The sequence below is a fragment of the Symphalangus syndactylus genome, chromosome 11 (genome assembly GCF_028878055.3).
Source record: "Symphalangus syndactylus isolate Jambi chromosome 11, NHGRI_mSymSyn1-v2.1_pri, whole genome shotgun sequence".
Taxonomy (NCBI): Eukaryota; Metazoa; Chordata; class Mammalia; order Primates; family Hylobatidae; genus Symphalangus; species Symphalangus syndactylus.
The window spans coordinates 98,318,128-98,338,801 of NC_072433.2; the positions used below are offsets into that span (position 1 = coordinate 98,318,128).

Sequence of the window (20,674 nt, forward strand, 5' to 3'; positions counted from 1 at the left end):
GATGGGAAACTATTAGAATTTCAATCTTTTTACTCATTATTGGGCTGTTAAGATTTTCTGTTTCTTCATTATTCAGTCTTGGTAGGTTGTATGTATCTAGGAATTTATTCATTTCTTCTAGGTCATCCAATTTGTTGATGTATATTTGTTCATGCTAGTGTCTTAAGACCCTTTACATTTCTGTACTATCAGTTTTATGTGTTCCAATATTTTGCCTACTTAATGTGTTATTTTCTTATCAAGTTTTGAGTGTTCTTTATATATTCTAGACACAAGTCCTTTTAAGATACGTGATTCATAAATATTTTCTCCCACACTTTCAAAGAGCAGACATTCTTAAGTGAAGTTCAGTTTATTTCCTTGTTCTTTCATTGATTGTATTTTTGGTTTTGTATCTAAGAAATCATTGCCTAACTAAAGATAACAATCCTTTCTTTCTATGTTTTTTAAGAGAAATTTTACAGTTCCTGGTTTTGCATTTCTATCTGTGATTCATTTTGAGTAATTTTTTAATATAAGGTGTGAGGTATTGATAAATTTTGTTTTTATCTTTTTGCATATGGATATCTAGTCATTCAAGCACTAGGTTTTAGAAGAACTTTTTTTTGTCACCGAATTGCCTTTTTACCATTGTCAGAAAATAATCTATCATACATGTGTAGGACTATTTTTGGATCCTTTTTTAAAAAAAGTAAATATAAAAATAAAATTACACTAGGAATACACAAAGAATTACATGAAGAATATGAATATTTTCTTGTAAAAATTATAAAAATATGGAAATATGTAACAATTAGAGTAAATGCTTATATAGACCTTACTGTGCCAAGCATCACTCTAAATGCTTTAAATAGATTAACACATTTATTCTTTACAATTCATGAGATAGGTACTGTTATTTTTTCCATTTTACAGATGGGAACACTGAGGGCGCAAAGAGGTCATGTAACTTGTATGGGGTCATGTAGCTAGTAATGGTTGGAGCTGCCTTCTTAATCACCTTATTATTTTCCTCACCTCTACCCCAATCCAATGCCTTATCTCGAATATGACAACTGTTCTTTATTTCGTTTGCAACTTTAGCTACCTGTATGAAACACATGTAAAAAACATTTCATTTGTATTCATGTCTATTCTTTCTTCAACACCACTCTCTCAATTATTGTAGTTTTATAGTAAGTCTATAAAGTATGTGAGTCCTATAACTTTGAAGAGAATATGTACTCTGATGCTTTGGTGTAGAGTTTTTTTTTTCTAAATGTCACTTAGTATAATTTAGTTGGTAGGGCTGTTCTGTTGTTCTGTAATCCTTGATGAGAGTTTGTCTGCTTTTGCTATCAAGTGCTGAGGCAGTGTATTGAAGTTTCCAAATGTATTTATGGATTTTTTATTTCTCCTTTTAGTTCTATAAGATTTTCTTTCATGTGTTTTGAAACCCTGTTGTTAGGTGCACACATATTTATATTTATTATATGGTTTTGTGTAATTGACTCCTTCATAATTAATGTCCCCCTTTATCCTTTTGCTAAAATTTACTTAGTCTGAAATTAACAAGCTGCTCCTGCTTTCTTATAGTTAGGGTTTGTGTAGTATCTCTTTTACCAGGTTTGCACCAACCTAATGTATCATTTTATTTTTTAACCTATTTATGCCTATATATTTAAAATGAGTTTCTTGTACACAGCATATAGTTTGGTGTTGATTTTTTTAATCCAATCTGCTCTTTAAGTTTTAATTAGCAGTTTATAATGTTTACATTTAATGTAATTATATTATTAGAATAAAAACCACCACATTGTTAGCTGTTTCATTTTTAAATCTATTATTTTGTTTTTGCTCCTTTGCAATCCATTCTTGAATATTTCATTTTAGCTCCATTGTTGAATTATTGTTGATTTTTCTATTAAAGAATTATTTTAGTCATTGCCCTAGGTTACATAATATGCATCTTTAATCAGTCTATATTTAAATAATATTAGACTACCAGACATGTAGTATAAGGATTTAACAACAGTATTTCCCAATTTCTTCCTTCCATCATTTGTGCTGTTGTTGTTGTACATTTTATTTTTACAGATGCTAGAAACACAATGCATTTTTAATTTTTTTAAATTTTAATATTTTTGCCTTAGTTATCTTTTAAAGCAATTTAAAATAAGGAAATGAATTTTATATTACCTTCATTTATTCTATTTCTTGAACCCTTTATCTGTGTATATGTCATACCTTACCAAGGTTTTAAAAATAAATGTTAATATTTTTAACTATTTGCATTTACAACACACCAGTCTTTGACTTCTCTTGGCTCTGTTAAAAATGTGTTGCCTTTAGATAGCTGGGAATGTGTTATATTTTTATAATTCTTTGTGCTCACTTGGAATTTCAGGACCATGGGACTGAGTATACTATATGAGGTCCTTTGGCCTAATCTTCAAAGTCTGACAAGTTTACTGATCTTAAGCTGTCTCTAGAAGCTCTCTTTCTGACGTTGAAGTGTAAGCCTGTTTGGTCTATATTTCTCTTTTAACTGTCTTTTACTCTTTTACTTCTCATGTAGTGTTTGGAGCATTTGGACCACGTTGTCCTGCTTTTTAATGCTTTCTTATTAATAACCCTGTACATATATGAAAATAGTTATTGAGTGCTTTCTTACCATCTGCATTACAGATTACCATCTCCTCTACACATTAAAAAGTAGGAGGGGTGTCCCAGCTCTCTTGCCACACTGTGGAAGTACAGACCATATAGAGTGCTGAACTTAAACCCTCTCCCTGAAGTCATATGGTTTGTTTTATTCCAGACATGTACCTTTAGGAAAGCTCTGGGATTCTGAAATTGGGTGGGTTTCCTTTAAAAACAACATTCACCTGAGGATCTGATTTATTTCAGAGCCTTCTCAATGCAGTAGCCCTAGTTATGTTACTTGTATAGGGCTTGTATAGGGATAAGGCAGAAGGAAAAGAGCAAGCTGGAAAACCTAGAATTTTCTGAGCAAACTGTATTCAATTGTGATTAAAAAAAAGTACTCTTGACAGCTAGGGCTGGTCGTATAATAGAACTTATAATAAGCACTTGCCTGTTATGCGGGTTATTGCAAGAGACACTTATTTTCAGGCTTTCCCCTTTAATTCATATCCAAAGCATAACATTTTCTTTTTGTCTTTTTCCCCCTCAAGGGGTGCTACGTCCATTGTGTACAGATGCAAACAGAAGGGGACCCAGAAGCCTTATGCTCTCAAAGTGTTAAAGAAAACAGTAAGTTTATTTCATTATATAATGGCATCTCTAAGGGGCCTGTGACCTGGAGAAGGCGGGAACCTGATTTGAAGAACAAAGGGGCCAGAGAGCTGCTGTGTGCAAATGACTCGTTTGACTCTTGATTATGGGAGTGCAACCCAAAGAGGTTGTTGTCTGGTGGAAATTGCATGAGTCTTTGAAAGCAACTGGATCTCAGATTGGATGTGGTTCTGGGGAGAAGTTTGGCTAGGAAAAACATTTAGAATTGGCAGGTAGACCTTATTTTGTATATCAGGCATGTTCTTGGAGAGATATATATATATATGTACACACACACACACACACACATATATACACACAGACACACACACTATATAATAATTTCAATATTTAAATATTAAAACCACGTTTTAATATTAGAAAAGCTTGCTATTGAAAAGAATTTGAAATAAAGCACAAATGTATTTGTTAAAGGAGTCATCAGATTCTAATTTGCCTTAATTTTCAAATGTTGCACTTGCTTCAGTAGAGTATAATTGAATTTTATTGAGTTAATTTTTCTAGGACTGAACCTGCTTATCTAGAAGTTTGTACTTGGAAAGAAAGGAAGGTTTTTGTTTGGGGGTTGCTTCTTTTGCCCTACACTCATAGGTAAGCTGAAGAGGCAAAAGTGACTTAGGCTTATCTCTAATGAGTAAGAAACACAGCAGATGGGAGTTCAAAATATAAATGCCAACACCTGTGTAATACTGTTTATACCCTCAGAGAGTATTTTGCCATTTTAATGCCCTACTTGGATTTTGTGTTCTTATGCAGTTTCTACTCATAAAACCACAAAAAGACAAGATATTCTTTTATAGCACATTCATTTTCAAATTTCATGTGAACAAATATGTGAAATGTATATATATATATGTATATGAAAACCCAGTTGTAAAGTATGCTGAGAAGTATCATAAATTTTGAAGTCAAATACATTTTTAGGCCAAGAAAATTTTTTTCCTCAAGGCAGCTTAAAATTACCAGCTGTTTATGTATTGTCTGGCATGGGGAAATTTTAGAATCTCATATAATGAAGAGCATAATAGTACAAGGTTTTCAGCTAAATAGAAATAGAATGATATTTTTAAACAATCTGTTAGAATTTACAGTCATAGCAAAATAACAAAAACAGTGTAATGAAAGTCGGTAATAATTTCAATGGCAGTTGCTACTAATGAATTCTATATTCTGAATTTTCTGTTTGGTGTAGGCAATGATTTAACTTATTCCAGAATGTAGAGGAATCTGTTGATTGATAAAATTTGGAATTTTCCCTTAATTTAGTTTCTTACAGTCATAAAATTTATCTGAAGTAAGGATTATTAAAACTTTTATGAAATAGAATTTCCTGTTAAATATCTACTTTGTGTGAAAATAAAATGGCATATTTTAGCAGTATTCACACACAAGATGTTTTAGGACTTGTTTGTACCATTTCTTATTGGTTAAAAAATTGTCAGTGAAATTCGTGAAGGGCTATTTGTTTTTCCTAGTTGAGGAAACTTTGAGAGGGAAGAGGCATATGAAAGTCTAGGAAATAAACACTTAGAAATTACATGTGAATGCTCAAGAATCCCCAAGGACAACAGGCTGGTTTAAAGGCTGGCTTTTGTCAAAAGTCTTTGGATAAATTGGAGAAGGAGGTCAGCGAAGCCATTTGGTGGGTTCATGACGTATATTCGTTGGGCAAGTGCCACTGTGGTTCGTCCTTACTGTCTTCTCGCTGTTGTGAAAACATCTCCCTCAGAAGACAGGCAGGAAGAGCATGTGAACGAGAATGAAGTGTCAGATGGAGCTGCAGAGTGGTGCTGTAAGGCAGATGTTGTCAAACACAGTTACTGCTGTGCCAAATGGAATGAGAGAAAATGCCCTGGAGAAACCTCAGCTTTGAATGTGAATTAGATAGAATCCCCAGTATTGTCTCCTAGGATAAGTCATGCACAGAGATATGTAAACGAGAGAAATAGCAGACAAAACCTCAAAGACCAGTTGCCTCTAGCGTTTCATTCCATATAGGTCATGGAGACTGAAACTTCCTTGTCTAAAGGAAATGAATGAAGCCTAAGAGTCTATTTATAGAGGAAAAGTGATGTGGGGAAAATGTTTTCTTAGAGAATTCAGCCAAGGGGTCTGCTCCTGAGGAAAAAAAATAAAGGGTTCAGAAAACTTGAATTATTTATGTAATCTATTAGGCTCAACCGCATAAAATTGCTTTTATTAATGCAATTTTTTACTTATTTCTTGGCCTTCAAAAATGGCAATTTTATGTGGTCCAAGTAACAACTTTGGGACTCCTATATTACTTCAATGGATGGTTCCTTCAGTCCTCATTTTATGACTAGCCCTAAGCCCAAGAGGCTTGAAACTTTATCTATCTATCTATCTATCTATCTATCTATCTATCTATCTATCTATTTCCATCCATCTTGGTTTTCTAGAGCTCGTCCAACAAACTACCACAAACTAGATGGCTTAAAAGAACATAAATTTATTCTCTTACAATTGTGGAGGCAAGAAGTCCAAAATCAAAGAGCTGGCAGGGTTGGTTCCATCTTAGGGCTCTGAGGGAAGATCTGTTCCATGCCTCTCTCCTAGCTTCTGGTGACAGACAGAAATCTGTGGCATTCCTTGACTTGTAGATCATCATTCTAATATCTGCCTCTAATTGTTACTAAACCAAATTTGAGTCAGCTCACCCAGTGTGCAAAACAAACAAACAAACAAAAACACCAGCACCAGGACTTGTAGTGAGAGAAAGTGAGGCTTTTATTGCACAGTGACAAGCAAGGAGAATCAGGCAACTCACACTTAAGACCCGAACTCCCCGATGGCTTATGAGCAAGGGTACACTATAAAAGGTAAGGGTACATTTCAGGAAAGCAGAAGTAACAGGCAAAATCATAAATCAATATATGGAGGTTATTGGTTTGGCCACAAAAGGTGGGAGTATCTTAAAGTAGAGGCTTACAAACAGGTGGGTTCTGAGATTCTTTGATTTACAGTTGGTTAAGGAAGCAATGTCTTATCTAAAACTTTGGGGTTAGAAGAAAGGAATGTTAAAATCTAGCCTTTGGGCATGACTCTCTCCAGGCTTTCAAGGAAGAAATTTAGAATAAGGACAGTAGTCAGCATTCACTTCTTAGTTCCTCCTTATCCGAGGTTTACATGACAGTGGTTGGCATTTTTCATCTGGTGAGGGTCAAGGTTTCTGAATAACAGCTCAAGGATATGAGATGCTATCTTTAGTTTCTATAAGGAACCAAACATCTTGTGACTCTAACTTACTTGAATGACAATTGTTTAGGCTATTATTACCTTTTTAATTAGTGGATTATTTATATTTACTTTTCAAATTGCTTGTGGCAGGGCTAGCTAGATGCCTGAAATCTCCCTAGAAGGAAGTCAATATTTTTCTTTTTATCTCCATGCTGGGGGGCCAGAGGAGACTGGCAGTCCCCTAAGAGGGGTCTCTGCTCCCTCTCACAATGTCACATGGCCATCTTCTCCCTGTGTGTCTTTATATCATCTTACCTCTGTGCATGTCCCTGTCCAAATTTCTCTCTTCTTATAAAAACACCAGTCCTCTTGGATTAGGGACCCACCCTACTCCAGTATGACCTAATCTTAATTAAACTAATTGTATCTGCAACAACATAATTTCCAAATAAGGTCACATTCTGAGATACTGGGAGTTAGGATATTGTCTGTTTTGAGGGAAATTTAATTCTACTCTATCTGTAAGGGAGGACCTCTAAGATGGATTTCAAAATATTCCATTCAATATTTTATTTGAAGATGAGTGAAACATATCACATTTAAGAAAGTTAATAAACATAAAGAAACCCATCTAATTTATAAATAATTTAATGTATAAATATTTTTAAGTCCGAGAAAGATTTCCTCAGACTGTCTCAGACTTAAAGTGAGAGACTTTTAAAAGTCTCTTTTACAGTTAAATTTTTGATAACATGAATCTTCTTTCTCAGGATCTGTTTAAACACTTTTCCATGGGATTCTACCCAAATTCCATTTTGTGGCAATATGAAGGTCTTCTCTCATAGCTTAATAAAATGATTAGGAAGAATTTAGTTTACACTAGCAATAAGAGACATATTTTTCCATAAAAAACCCTGAGCATCAATGAGATTCCATTAAGTACTCAAGTATCTGGATTTTAGTAGATGAATGCTCTGACTTATCCATAGGAATACAGATTAAAGCACCAGCTCTTGTGGAGAAATCTTATGGTGGTCAGGTGCAGGACAGAGTCAACACTGATAATTAACATAAAGTGAATTGTCATGTTTAGACAACTGGATATTATGGATAGTAAAATATCCTCGTGATAAATTAACAGGTAATTATAATATGAGACATGTTTTCAGTTAATATATATTTTATAAATGAGTATAACATCATGTATTTAATATATAGAGACCTATATTTCAAAGAACCGGAATGCATTAAATTACATATCAGTCTGCATCATAAAGTCTGCAATTTACTTTCAAATGGTTAAACAAAAACAAAAAAATTGTGTGTGCACAGGTTGGGGGAGAGAGGAAAATCAAATATGGCAAAACTAAACAATTATTGTAGTATATTAGTATTCATTCTGGTATTTCAAAATTTCAGATACATGAGCTTTCTCATAATGAGAAGTCTGTGGAAAAACATAATTCAACATTGAGATCCTGTTCGCATAATTGAACATTTCTTCTGGCTATTCAGAAAGTATTTCAAGATCTTGCACTCTCTAAATGTTATGACAAACATCAGTGACTCACTGTTATAAATGTATTGAAGTGCCAGAAAATAGAAAATGATAATTGAACCACTTTTTATTGTATTGAAAAAACCCTGGTATTTCCTGTAACAATATCCATTCGTTTCATTGTGCCATTAAAGAGGATAAAGCTTTCATGGTGTTAACTGTAAACAAGAGAGGAAAATGGATTGAAGTGCCTTTTGGGTTGTTTGTTTCCTTTTTTTCCACTTAGTATTAGTGATTTTTGTACTGAAGAAGTCATCAATTCCCTAGACATGACATTCGTCCTCTCCTCTTGTGTGGGGATGGCCTAAGTGCAATTTTTGTTCCCCATACATACTACATTATCTTGTATATATTGTCTAATTTGCTTGTGATTATCAGTGGAAATTTAACCTTGAAGTTTGTAAATCATGAATCAAGGGTGAAGGAAACAGGGCCAACTTTTTTCTTTCACGCATAAGCCCTTCAGTATATCCACTGTATATGATATTTGAAGTAGAGTAGAAAGATTTTATTAAGTTACCTTGGGTCTTTAAGGGATTTTGACAGACATGGCTAGTGGGGACAACCAGTGTTTTATAAGATGTTGATTTGGAGTGGAGAGTTCTGTTGATTAACCTTTCTATTGATGTTAAATGGTGAACTTAAAACTATATGAAAGGAAAAAAATAAATTCGAGAAAGTGTCAAAATTTGAACAAATTAAGCAGTTGGAGACTTCAAACTGGACTGAATTTTGCTGAGTTAAATGGAATGCCAGCTTTTGAAGAATGACATCATGATGATGATGGAGTCTCTATTTCAGGAGTAGTTCACATGAATTATAGTTTACCTTTCTTCCTTAGGAGTATATACCTCAGAGTGTATCTAAATGACCACATATCAGACTACAAATGTGACTTATTTTCAAGGAGAACTGATTAAGATTTAAGAAAATTATGCTCCACCAATAATTTATAGTATCTCTAGAATTTTGGAAACAGGTATTTGAACTTCAGAATTCAGATGAAATTTCTAACTATGTAGCTCAACTCTCGGAAAAGCTTGTATTAATCTAACTATAAAATACATGCCTCTCATGAAATACCTAGTATTGAGTCTGAGATCTAATCTCAGTGTGTAAAATCATAATTTCTAGGTATTCTGACTCTCCTTAAAAATTGCTATGTAGTAGTGGGGTGATGTTGTGGTCTGTGGTGCCAGATGGACTGAGTTTAGGATTACTTCTGCCAATTACTGATTGTGTGACTTTAGAAGTTATAGAATATCTCTCAATCTGTTTCTTCATCCTTAAAATGGGTTTAAGAGTATCTAGGTCAGAGTGTTCTACTAAAGATAAAAATAAATATTTCCCAGCACATAGGAAGCATGTAATACATGATGAACATTATTCTTATTAATTGGAATGAGTTCACACAGAAATTTCTTAAGAGTACCAGTTCATTCTATATAATTTTAACGTTCTCATTAGCTTGATTTAAAGTCAAACAGTGAGTAGCACAGATGATTTTTACGTACTTCTGTATGAACAAAATTAACTACATTGGTTTTGGAGTACTTTTGAAATTACTGCTAAAAATTGATACATATTCTTTTATTGCTATCAATAAAATGTAATGTGGCACACAATAAGGATTTCCCATCCTGTGACCTTCTACTTAGGTACATCTCAGATACCTATAATACCTAGATTTAGAACACTTTCAACCCTAAGCTCTTTTTTGTGTGATTCTTACTTTGGAGCGGTGTGCCTAGATCTACAATAGAAAAACAGTTCCAGGTCTAATTTTTGTATATTTTAGTTATTATAATACCGGTAAAGTTCTGGAAAGGTTTTGCTTGAGTAATTTAATGAACATTCACCTAGTAAATGTCTCAAAATTCTACAAAATTTTCCATAGATGTTGGTTTGATTTTTTTATTCTCTTCTCAGTTAATTGAAGAACCACACATTGTGATTTGTTAATCATTCTGTGAGTTGGTTTTTAACTTCCATTTATTTGTCCTTACATTCTTATGAGTTAGCATTTGAGTATATAACTATGATGTTGCAGGCGAATCTGAAGATTAATTTACAGACTACATAGGCTTTGTTCCAATTTCTTGGTAGATGAATCTGCAGGATGTCTCCATTAGAGACTTTCAGATTTCTCAGTTTTAAAATGGGGATAAAACCATTTATACCACTGGGTAAACTGAGGATTACTTGAAATTTTATATATTTATATATATGTGCACTTATATTGCCTGGCATGTATTAGGCATTCTTCAAATGTGGGCTCTGTTCTCTGTTCTAGCCTTCTTTTTCTTTGTAACTTTTACATCTCATGTCAACTTCCCCAGAAGATTTCTTTAGGAAGAATGTACTACATTTATATAGAGAACTATGTTTGAATCTAGATGTACTGTATTAATTGGCCAAGTGATGAGCACTGGCCAATTGACAGACATTAGCTCCCACATCCACCAGTCTTTTTACACACAGGTACACATGTGTGCATATCTCTTTACAAGGAAACTGGCAACTTGGAATTTTCTTTTTCTTTTTCTTTTTTTCTTTTTTTTTGAGCCAGAGTTTCACTTTCGTTGTACAGGTTGGAGTGTGATGGTGCCATCTTGGCTCACTGCAACCTCTGCCTCCTGGGTTCAAGCAATTCTCTTGCCTCAGCCTCTTTAATAGCTGGGATTACAGGTGCATGCCACCACACCCAGCTAATTTTTGTATTTTTTTTTTTTTTTTAGTAGATACGGGGTTTCACCATATCAGCCAGGCTAGTCTCGAACTCCTGACCTCAGGTGATCTGCCTGCCTCAGCCTCCCAAAGTGCTGGGATTACAGGCGTGAGCCACCATGCCTGGCCACAACTTGGAATTTTAAATCACTTTATGATTTCAAAATGGTACTCATAAAAATAGTATGTCATACTTTGTGAGGTAGGTGCTATCACTATTTTATAGATGCCTCTCCAAGAGATTGAATAACACAAACTTGGTGGCGTATACAATAGAAATTTATTTTCCATGGCTCTGGAGGCTGAGAAGTCCAAGGTCAAGGTGACAGCAGATTCAGTGTTTGATGAGGGCACTCTTCTTGGCTTACAGAAGACTATCTTCTCACTGTGAGTTCAAACTCAAAAGAGTAGAGAGGAAGCAAACTCCCTTTTGTCTCTTCATATAAGCGTGCTAATCCTATCGTGAGGGCTCTACCCTCATTATCTAATTACCTCCCCAATGCCCATCTCTGAATGCTATCATTGGGGATTTAGGCTTCAATGTGAATTTTCGGGGGACACAAATACTTAGCCCATAGCAATCACCAACTTGCCAAGTGTTGATAGCCTTAATGATATAAAAGCATGTAGAAATCAATGAAGAAAAGCACCAAAGCCCAAATAAAAAATTAAAATAGCTATTATTTATTGAATGTTTATAATGTGCCAGAGACTGGTGGATTCTCAGTTTCAAGGTGAGAAAACTAAGGGTCAATATCTTGTTCAAAGTCATGCTGTTCACAAATGGCAAAATATTTGGAAAGATACTTCTTAGAAAACATTAAAATGATAATATTTTGTAGCCATTAACAATAAAAATAACCTTAAATTAATAAGACAATACTTTTTACTACTATTAGTTTGTTTTGTGCTGCTATAACATAACATCACAGACTGAATAATTTATAATGAACACACATTTACTGGCTCAGTTCTGGAGGACGCTGAGAAGTCCAAAATCAAGGGGCCAGCCTGTGGTGAGGGCCTTCTTTCTGTGTCAACTCATGCAGAATAGCAGAGAGAGGGAGGGAGAGGGAGAGGGAAAGGGAGAGGGAGAGGGAGAAAGAGAAAGAAAGAAAGAGGGTACCAAACTCGTGCTTTTATAAGGGAACTACTCTTGCAATAAGAGCATTAATCCATTCATAGGAATGGCGCACCATCATCCAAACACCTCCCTTTAGGCCCCACCTTTCAACACCACAGCATTGAGGATCAAGTTTCCAACACATGAACTTTGGGGAACACAGACAAACCATACCACCACTAACTAAACAAAGAATAAAAATATCTAGCTTTGCCCGGGATTTGGGAAAAGGATTCCCTCACATTCTGTGGATGGGAGTGCAAAATTGACACAGACTTGATGACATTGTTCCTCATTCCTCATTTTGCATCACCTGCTATAGGAAACAGTTTCTCAGTGATAAGGGTAGGTGTGGTTGGAGGTAATGCTCAGAGTATATGGTTTATAGAAAGCCAGGTACCTAAATAGAGAATCTGAAAGGGTAATAACTACAATATATTGAGCAATTACTGTGTGCCAGGAACTTTACATGCACTATTGCAATAAAAATGTGTTGCATGCAAAAATAAATAATCTCATGTTTCCTCACATGGTCTCTGTAAGGTCAGTCTTGGTTTCTGCAGCTCAGAGAGGCTAGCTGCCCACAACCACCAAGACAGTAAATACAGAGCAAGGTTCTGGAAATGGATTTGCCTGATTTTGCTTTTTTTTCTTCCTGTCTCACTAAGTGAAAACTACATATATTAATATGTGACTGCTTGAGGTCCTTGCTATATAGATGTTATTATCATCCTCCAAGGAAAGTAGCTAGATGTGTCAAAGAATAAAGGAGGAAAAATAACCTCAGGAAAAAATACCTGTAAATATTTTGAGCAGCATTTAAATGAGAATTCTTGGTAGAAGTAAAATTGTCTCTGTAGATTATATGATTTTAAATATAGAAAACTCTAAAGACTGCACAAAAAAACTACATAAGAACTGATAAATCATTTCAGTAAAGTTTCAGAATATAGAAATGAGGTACAAAAATAAGTTACATTTCTATACACTAACAAACTATCTGAAAAAGAAATTAAGAAAACAATCTCTTTTATGACAGCATCAAAAACTTAAAATGCTTAGGAATAAATTTAAGGAGGTGAAAGATCTGTACTCTGAAAACTGTAAAACATTGATGAGAGAAACTGAAAGCACGCAAATAAATGGAAAGGTTAGTTTATGGAGTGAAAGAATTAATATTGCCAAAATGTCAGTACTACCCAAAGTGATCTACAGATTCAGTGCAATCCCTATCAAAATTCCAGTGAATCCAAAGGAAATAAGGTCAATATATTAAAGAGGTAGTTGCACTGCTATGTTCATTACAGCATTATTCACAACAGCTAAGATGAGGAAACAGCTTTTGTCTGTCAATAAATGAATGAGAAAATGTGGTATGGGCAATGGAATATTATTCAACGTTAAGAAGGAAAAAATAATCCTGCCAATTGCGACAACATGAATGATCTTGGAGGACACTATGCTAAGTGAAATATGCTGGACACAAAGTCAAATACTGCATGATCTCACTTATATGTGTAATTTAAAAAGTTGAACTCAGAGAGAGTAGAAGGATAATTATCAGGGATTGAGTGCAGGAGGAAATGGAGGTATGTAGGTCAAAGGGTACAAACTTTCAGTTAGGTAAAATGAATAATTTCTAAAGATCAAATGTATAGTATGGGAAGTATAATTAATAACACTGTGTTGGTAAACTTGAAATTTTCTAGGAGTAAGTGTTAAATATTCTCACCACAAAAAAAAAAAAAACTATGTGAGGTGGTGGATTTGTTAATTAGCTTAATTGTGGCAATCATTTTGCAATGCGTACATCAGAACATCACATTGTACACTTTAAATACGCGTAATTTTTATTTCTCAGTTATACTGCTATAAAGCTGAAAAATAGCTACTTGGGAGGCTGAGGCAGGAGAATCACTTGAACCCAGGAGATGGAGGTTGCAGTGAGCTGAGAACTCCAGCCTGGGCAACAGAGCGAGACTCTGTCTCAAAAATAAATAAATAAATAAATAAAAATTACAAAATAAATAAGACTCCTTTAGGCCAAGAGGAGGAAGCTTATGTAGCCTCTCATACTTTAGTGAGTAGGAACCACCAACCTCTCCAGGGAGATCCTCTACACTTTGCCACTGTGCCCTCAACCAGGCAGACTCAGGATGCACAATGGAGATTCCCTGCTCTGTCTTTTTCTACCTAAACTTTGGGAACATGGAAAACTGACCATGAGCCATGCATTTTCTAATTGCTACGTTGTACATAAGAGGGATGGATGGTTCAATCTAGATGAAAGATGTGCATCTATTATGTGCTGCTATTGGCCACTTTTAACTTCTTACTGATGTGCTCTGGAAGTACGGGCAAGGTCACCTTGGTCAGTGATGGATAAGAGAATAATAAATCACCAGCTCAAATAGACTTTTTGGGGCCAATTGAGATCTCAGAACACATTAAGGAAAGTAGCTTGCAGAGAATGAGCCGTGTCAAGTGAAGTGAAACTTCTTCAAGCATTCTGTCAGTTGGAACCTATTGATTTTCACAGGGACTATCAAACTAGGTCTCCTGGAATAGGAACAGGAATATTTCTATCCAGTTTGTGACAAGAATATGTGTATAAGAGAGCAAAGGTGGCAGGGCGGAATGTTAAATCTTGGCCTGATTTGTATGCTTTACCATTCAAGAATATACTTGAAAGTCGAAACATTCTTCCAGAGCATTGGTATGATTTGATGCATTTTCTTTATTGACATACACATTGCTGGAATTTATTACAATTTTGCATTCTTATTCGTCTTCTCATTATATCAATCTCGTATGGATATTTTGTTGCCTTTTAGAAAACAAACACTGTAATTCGAAGCAGGATGATGAGAGAGACAGAAAAACAGTGAGAGAGAGAGAGAGAGACTGACAGACCATGAGCTAGAGCACCAACAGGCCTGAGTGCTGTTGCCCAAAAGATGAATTTACTTTGCTGGTATGCCATCCACTCAAATTATGACATTTAACCTCTTAGTGCTTTTATAAGCATTGGACAATTGGAACTAAAGTGATTTTCACTCTTTAAATGGAATCTCTGGAGCAGAAAAAGGAGATGTATAATCAACTAAAAACAGAGGAAACCTCAGAAGGAGAGCTTATGTTACTTTACTCTAGTAGAAGCAGGAGTTTAAGAACTTCTCAGAGAGCTCAGTGGGAAATGCCTTGTTACCAAGGGGAGGTGCTGGGGCACTAGGAAAGTTGAGAGAAGCTCAGGGTCAGGAGATCAAAGCTGGAGAGTGCTGTCCAATGGACCACAACCAGGAGAGCTGAGAGAGCCAGAAGGACACAGGCTATCAGCCTCAAACCAGACTTAGGATTCATACCTTAGTGAGAAGGGGAAAGCTATCATCTTAGTGTTAACAGGGAAAAATGTGTTAATAAATTTTAATTTGTATTTTTTTATGGTACAAAAAGTTGAATGCTGGCCAGAGTTGCGTATATGCAGTCACTGTAAACAGAGGAGGAAAAGAAAGCTAAAAAGATCAAGTCATGGAACTCCAAAACCATTTATTTTCTAGAAGAGGGGAAATGAACTATGTACAGAGGATACTAATTAAAAGAGATCCATATAGTTTTCAGTATTGAATTAGTTTTCAACCTTTTTTAAAATTAAGTACTCACAAATCACCATATGTCGTATCACTTATTTTAACAGTAAAGGAGCATAATGCTAATAAGAATGGAACCCACATTTAATTATTAAACACTATGTAATGTAGTACCGCTTTCACATGTTAACACAAACCTCCCCAAGGAAATATTTTTCTTATGAGAGTTTTAGAGAAGTGGCATGTTCAAAATACACAATAGCATGTATTCTAGAACTCAGGGCTTTTGAATTCCAAATACGGGCATTTTTTATAGATGCCATGAAGGCCCTGATAGAGACAAAGGCAAAAAAGAATTGAATCAGGAATGATTTTGGTCCAGATTTGGGACTAAAACTACATGTTTTTCCTTATTTACCTGATAAAGGATGATTAAGCCTTTATTGACACAGGCACAGAGAAGCGGAGTGCCGCTTCTAAGTTACACTTTGAAGAATGGGCAAATAATATTCGCTGTGTGCAGAGAATGCAAGCAACATGTTATCTTTGCCAAATTCTATTAAAACCTGTTTAGTGAGTCTACATACAATATCCACTGGCAAATGAAAGAAAAACAACTTGGGAACTGTGAGATATACAGACTACACACATGGCTTGGTGTGACTCTTAACTCTTTGTCTTAGTGGTAGATGGGATGCAGTATGACCACAGGTGTGGCTATACAGGTCAGATTCCAATTTCCTTGCTACTGTGAGAATCTGTCACAGGATAAATTCAGTTAAAGTTACCTATACTTATCTCTACCCCAAAGTTGAAGAATATCAGATGGATAGTTATATCTGAAAGAACACATTAGATGGATGTTTTTCCCCCACACAACCTACCAATCTGTCACTGGCAGGATTTTTCTTTTTTTTTTTTTAAACTTTTATTTTAGGTTCAGGGGATACATATGCAGTTTTGTTATATAGGTAAACTCGTGTCATGGGGGTTTGTTGTACAGATTATTTCATCACCCAGGTACTAAGCCTAGTACCCAATAGTTATTTTTTCTGCTCCTCTCTCTCCTCCTGCCCTTCACCTCCAGGTAGGCCCCAGTGTCTGTTGTTCCTCTCTTTGTGTCCATGTGTTCCCATCATTTAGCTCCCACTTATAAGTGAGAACATGCGGTATTTGGTTTTCTGTTCCTGTGTTAGTTTAGATAATAGCCTAGGGATAACAGCCTTCAGCTCCACCTATGTTTCTGCAAAGGACATGATCTCATTCTTTTTTATGGCTGCATAGTATTCCATGTATATATGTACCACATTTTCTTTATTCAGTTTACCATTGATTGACATTTAGGTTAATTCTATGTATTAGCTAGTGTGAACAGTGCTGCAGTGAACATATGTGTGCATGTATCTTTATAACAAAATGATTTCTATTCCTTTGGACATATATACCCAGTAATGGGATTGCTGGGTCGAATGGCAGTTCTGTTTTCGGCTTTTTGAAGAATTGCTTTCTACAATGGTTGAACCAATTTACACTCCCACCAACAGTGTATGAGTGTTCCGTTTCCTCCACAACCTCACCAGCATCTGTGATTTTTTTGACTAATAATAACCATTATGACTGGTGTGAGATGGTATTTGATTGTGGTTTTGATTTGCATTTCTCTGATAATCAGTGATGTTAAGCTTTTATTCATATGCTTGTTGGCCACATGTATGTCTTCTTTTGAAAAGTGTCTGTTCATGTCCTTTGCCCACTTTTTCATGTTTTTTTTTGTTTTTTTCTTATAAATTTGATTATGTTTTTAAGTTCAGGATATTAGACCTTTGCCAGATGCATACTTTGCTAAAATTTTCTTCCTTTCTATAGGTTGTCTGTTTACTCTGTTGAGAGTTTCTTTTGCTGTGCAGAAGCACAGCAAAGAGCTTCTGCTCTTTAGTTTTATTAGATCCATTTGTCAATTTTTTGCTTTTGTTGCAGTTGCTTTTGGCATCTTCATCATGAAATCCTTGCCAGTTCCTGTGTCCAGAATGGTATTGCCTAGGTTATCTTCCAGAGTTTTTTATAGTTTTGGCTTTTACATTTAAGGCTTTAATCCATCTTGAGTTTATTTTTGTATATGGTGTAAGGAAGGAGTCCAGTTTTAATCTTCACTCTCAGCATTTTTCTTTGAGATTTTAGGATCAGAACAATCTAGAACTGTTTTTACCATCATGACATCAGGACATATGGAGTGTCCTGATCAGTTTCAAGGAGTGACATACATAATAAAGTACTATAAACTGTGTATGATACCTTTTATTGATAAAGCAGATCCAAGATTATCATCCTCAGCTTTTAAATTTTGATGTATTTTTATGGAGGGGAATGTGGGTGAGTGTCAAATCAAAATTTACCCACCACACTTACATCTGCAAAAAAATGTATCAGTATGCTCTATTTTCTACAACAGCATTTATTCTGAACCTGAATTCCTCTTGCTATCACTGGATACCTGGGAGGAAAACATACTAAAAATTTCCAGTCAAAGATATCTTAGTTTCTTCCCGTTTAAGAGCCTCTTTTAGTTTAAAAGTATTTCTTCAGGGTGAATATTGAGTTCAGCTCTCTCTCAGAGCAATGTCTTCCTTACCCTGTTATTTCTCACTGGCATCTGGCTTAGATAACCCAGGGAAGTGTGGTGAGCATGAAGAGGCCACATACCAGGGCCACTGCCAGATGCTGTCTGCAGTAGAGACCTGGCTAGATGAGGAAATCTATAGCTACAGATGACTAGGGACAGATCATGTGCTCACTGGCTCTATGGGAGAAGCCAATGAATACTGAACACACACTCAGAGACCAAAGCAGTCCAGGGGTCACAAGCCCCTTGGCCACCATATCCTTTGAAACCCGACAGTCTTGGAAAATATCAGAGATGGAGAAATAATAGGGCATAAACATGGAATGTGTGCATACTACCCAATTAACTCTTACATGAAGCTTTTAAACTGTGAGCAGTTTTACTCAGAAGAGACTTACAGATATGTTGATGAGAGAGTGCTTTGAGGATGTGCACACCACTGTATGGAGAAAGATGCTGGGAAGGACTGAGATGACACACTTTTGTTTATCTGGTCTTTCAGAGAAAAGTGAAGCTCTGGGTTCAGTTCATGTTAAAATGCTACCTCAGAAAATCTAGACTTCTACATCTAGAGAGAATATTGCTATGGGGCAACACTGACAATGGAATTTTTTTTCTCAAACCTCAAATCATTAAGATGTCCAGAATCTCTGTCTTTCCCATTCCAGACCAAGAGTATGATTATATTATTTTTTGGTTCAACATTAATTTCTTCTGTACTATTTTGGTCATGAATAACTCTAGAAGAACCACTAAAAGCCTCTCTTTCTACCAAGTTTTTAGCATTCATGAACAACATTAGCCAGGTTCTTTGAAAAAGGTCTGAATTGTCCTTGAAAGAATAGGCAGTGAGCTAAGCTTTCTTCCAAGAGCATCCAGGTTTTTATTTTTTCCATTGAAGCCTAAGATGTAATTGATGAAGCTTAAAATGTTAATACTCTCAAGAGTATTATTTTTATTTTTATTATTTAACAGTATACAAAGTCATAAGCTTTTTTGGCTTTGTAACTAATAGAAAATCACTTAGTTTTAAGGATCAAGGAAAAGATCAAAGGAATATCTCAGGGTCTCTGAGTGTATATAATATTGTGCCCCTTTAATCACTCAAATTAAAGTTTGGGAATTGTGCACATAAATCATTGTTGTTTGATTGAAATAATATACAATGAAAACCTAAATTTCGTGATTTTCATGCCTTCTTGATAATTTAAAAATCTTGGTCATATGAAATGGTCATAAAAATTACTAAAATTACTGTCTTTACCATATAAAAGTTACTAAAAGGCACTAAGAAGAAAGGACGGAGTATATTACACCTCTGTCAGGCTTGAATATATAAAGGACATGGTTGATACCCAGGTTTATAGTCAACTTAGATGTGACCCTGTTGGTCAACAGTAATTAGTAAACATATGAAATTGTCTTAAAACCTCCCTAAAGTTTAAACAGGACAGTGCAGCTCTTATCTTAGTCTTCAGAAAAGGTGAGAGAAGATATTTATTTAAGTGAAAATAGGCATTAGTCTTCTTTTTGAGTAACCTCAGGCAGGAAGATTATATTAGGATATAGTTTAGGATTCTGATGAAGTTGTCATTCACTTTCAGAAAATTTTTTAAAATAACAATAAAAATAAAGTTGTGTTTCATGTTTAGTAGATACTTTCTCTGAGTAGGGGTGGAACATTTTCGTAAATCCCTATACTTCCAAACTTAGTATGCTGCAATTGTAGTGCCTTCTCTGTTAAGAATTAGAAAATTGGAAACAGAAGATTAGAAATGCTCACTTTGATTTTAAAAGTCATTCTAGGAAAGGCACTGACATTTACTGAACATTTCACAGGGACTAGGAAATTTCACACATATTCTTATTCAATCCTTAAAACAATAATATTCCAGAATAACAATTATCCCCATTTTACACATGATGAAATTGAAGCAATCCTCATATAGATTAAGGGACTTGATTAAAGACTCTAAATGATCAAGCCAGGATTCAAATTGAATTCTTTAAAAAAGGTACAGACAAGGATGCTGATTGTAGAATATGTTAGTAATAAATCTTAAGGAATCATTCATGTCTAACATTAGGGCTAGGCATTGATGACATTGGGCCCTTAGGAAGGTGTTTTACATTCTGCTTATGAATATTAGATATTCATAAAATTTGTATTATGTTTTTGAAAAAGGTAACAAAATTTCAAATATTTTTATATTTGAAAATGTAAAAAGAAGTATACATACATATCTGAAAAGAAATAAACCAAAATGCTAATGATTAGTTGTATTACAATGGTGGATATATTCCTCGCTCTTTTTATATTTTCTATATTTTTAAATGTGACTATGATACTTCTATAAAAATATGTAATATGTGTTGATTTCCTTCTATCCCTGACAACATGAATCTTAAAAAATAATTTGGGAGGCTTAACATTAATTATCTCTTTGTTAATCAGTTTCTTTTTCATAAGACCATGCTGATGCTGGCACCTTCTTGGGAAATATGAGGAGTAAAGACCCAGCCAGGCTCTGTTCCCATGGAGGGCACAGAGGCAAGTCAAAATA

General features: G+C 35.0%; 1 protein-coding gene across 1 annotated transcript in view; it reads left to right on the forward strand.

The window, feature by feature from the left end:
- The window catches only part of CAMK4 (calcium/calmodulin dependent protein kinase IV), a 267,538-nt gene that overhangs the window by 111,034 nt on the left and 135,830 nt on the right, over positions 1 to 20,674 (forward strand). Inside the window, exon 3 of the mRNA XM_055298362.2 lies at positions 3,177 to 3,255. Coding sequence (XP_055154337.1) covers positions 3,177 to 3,255 — 79 coding nt within the window. The remainder of the gene's footprint in view (positions 1 to 3,176; positions 3,256 to 20,674) is intronic.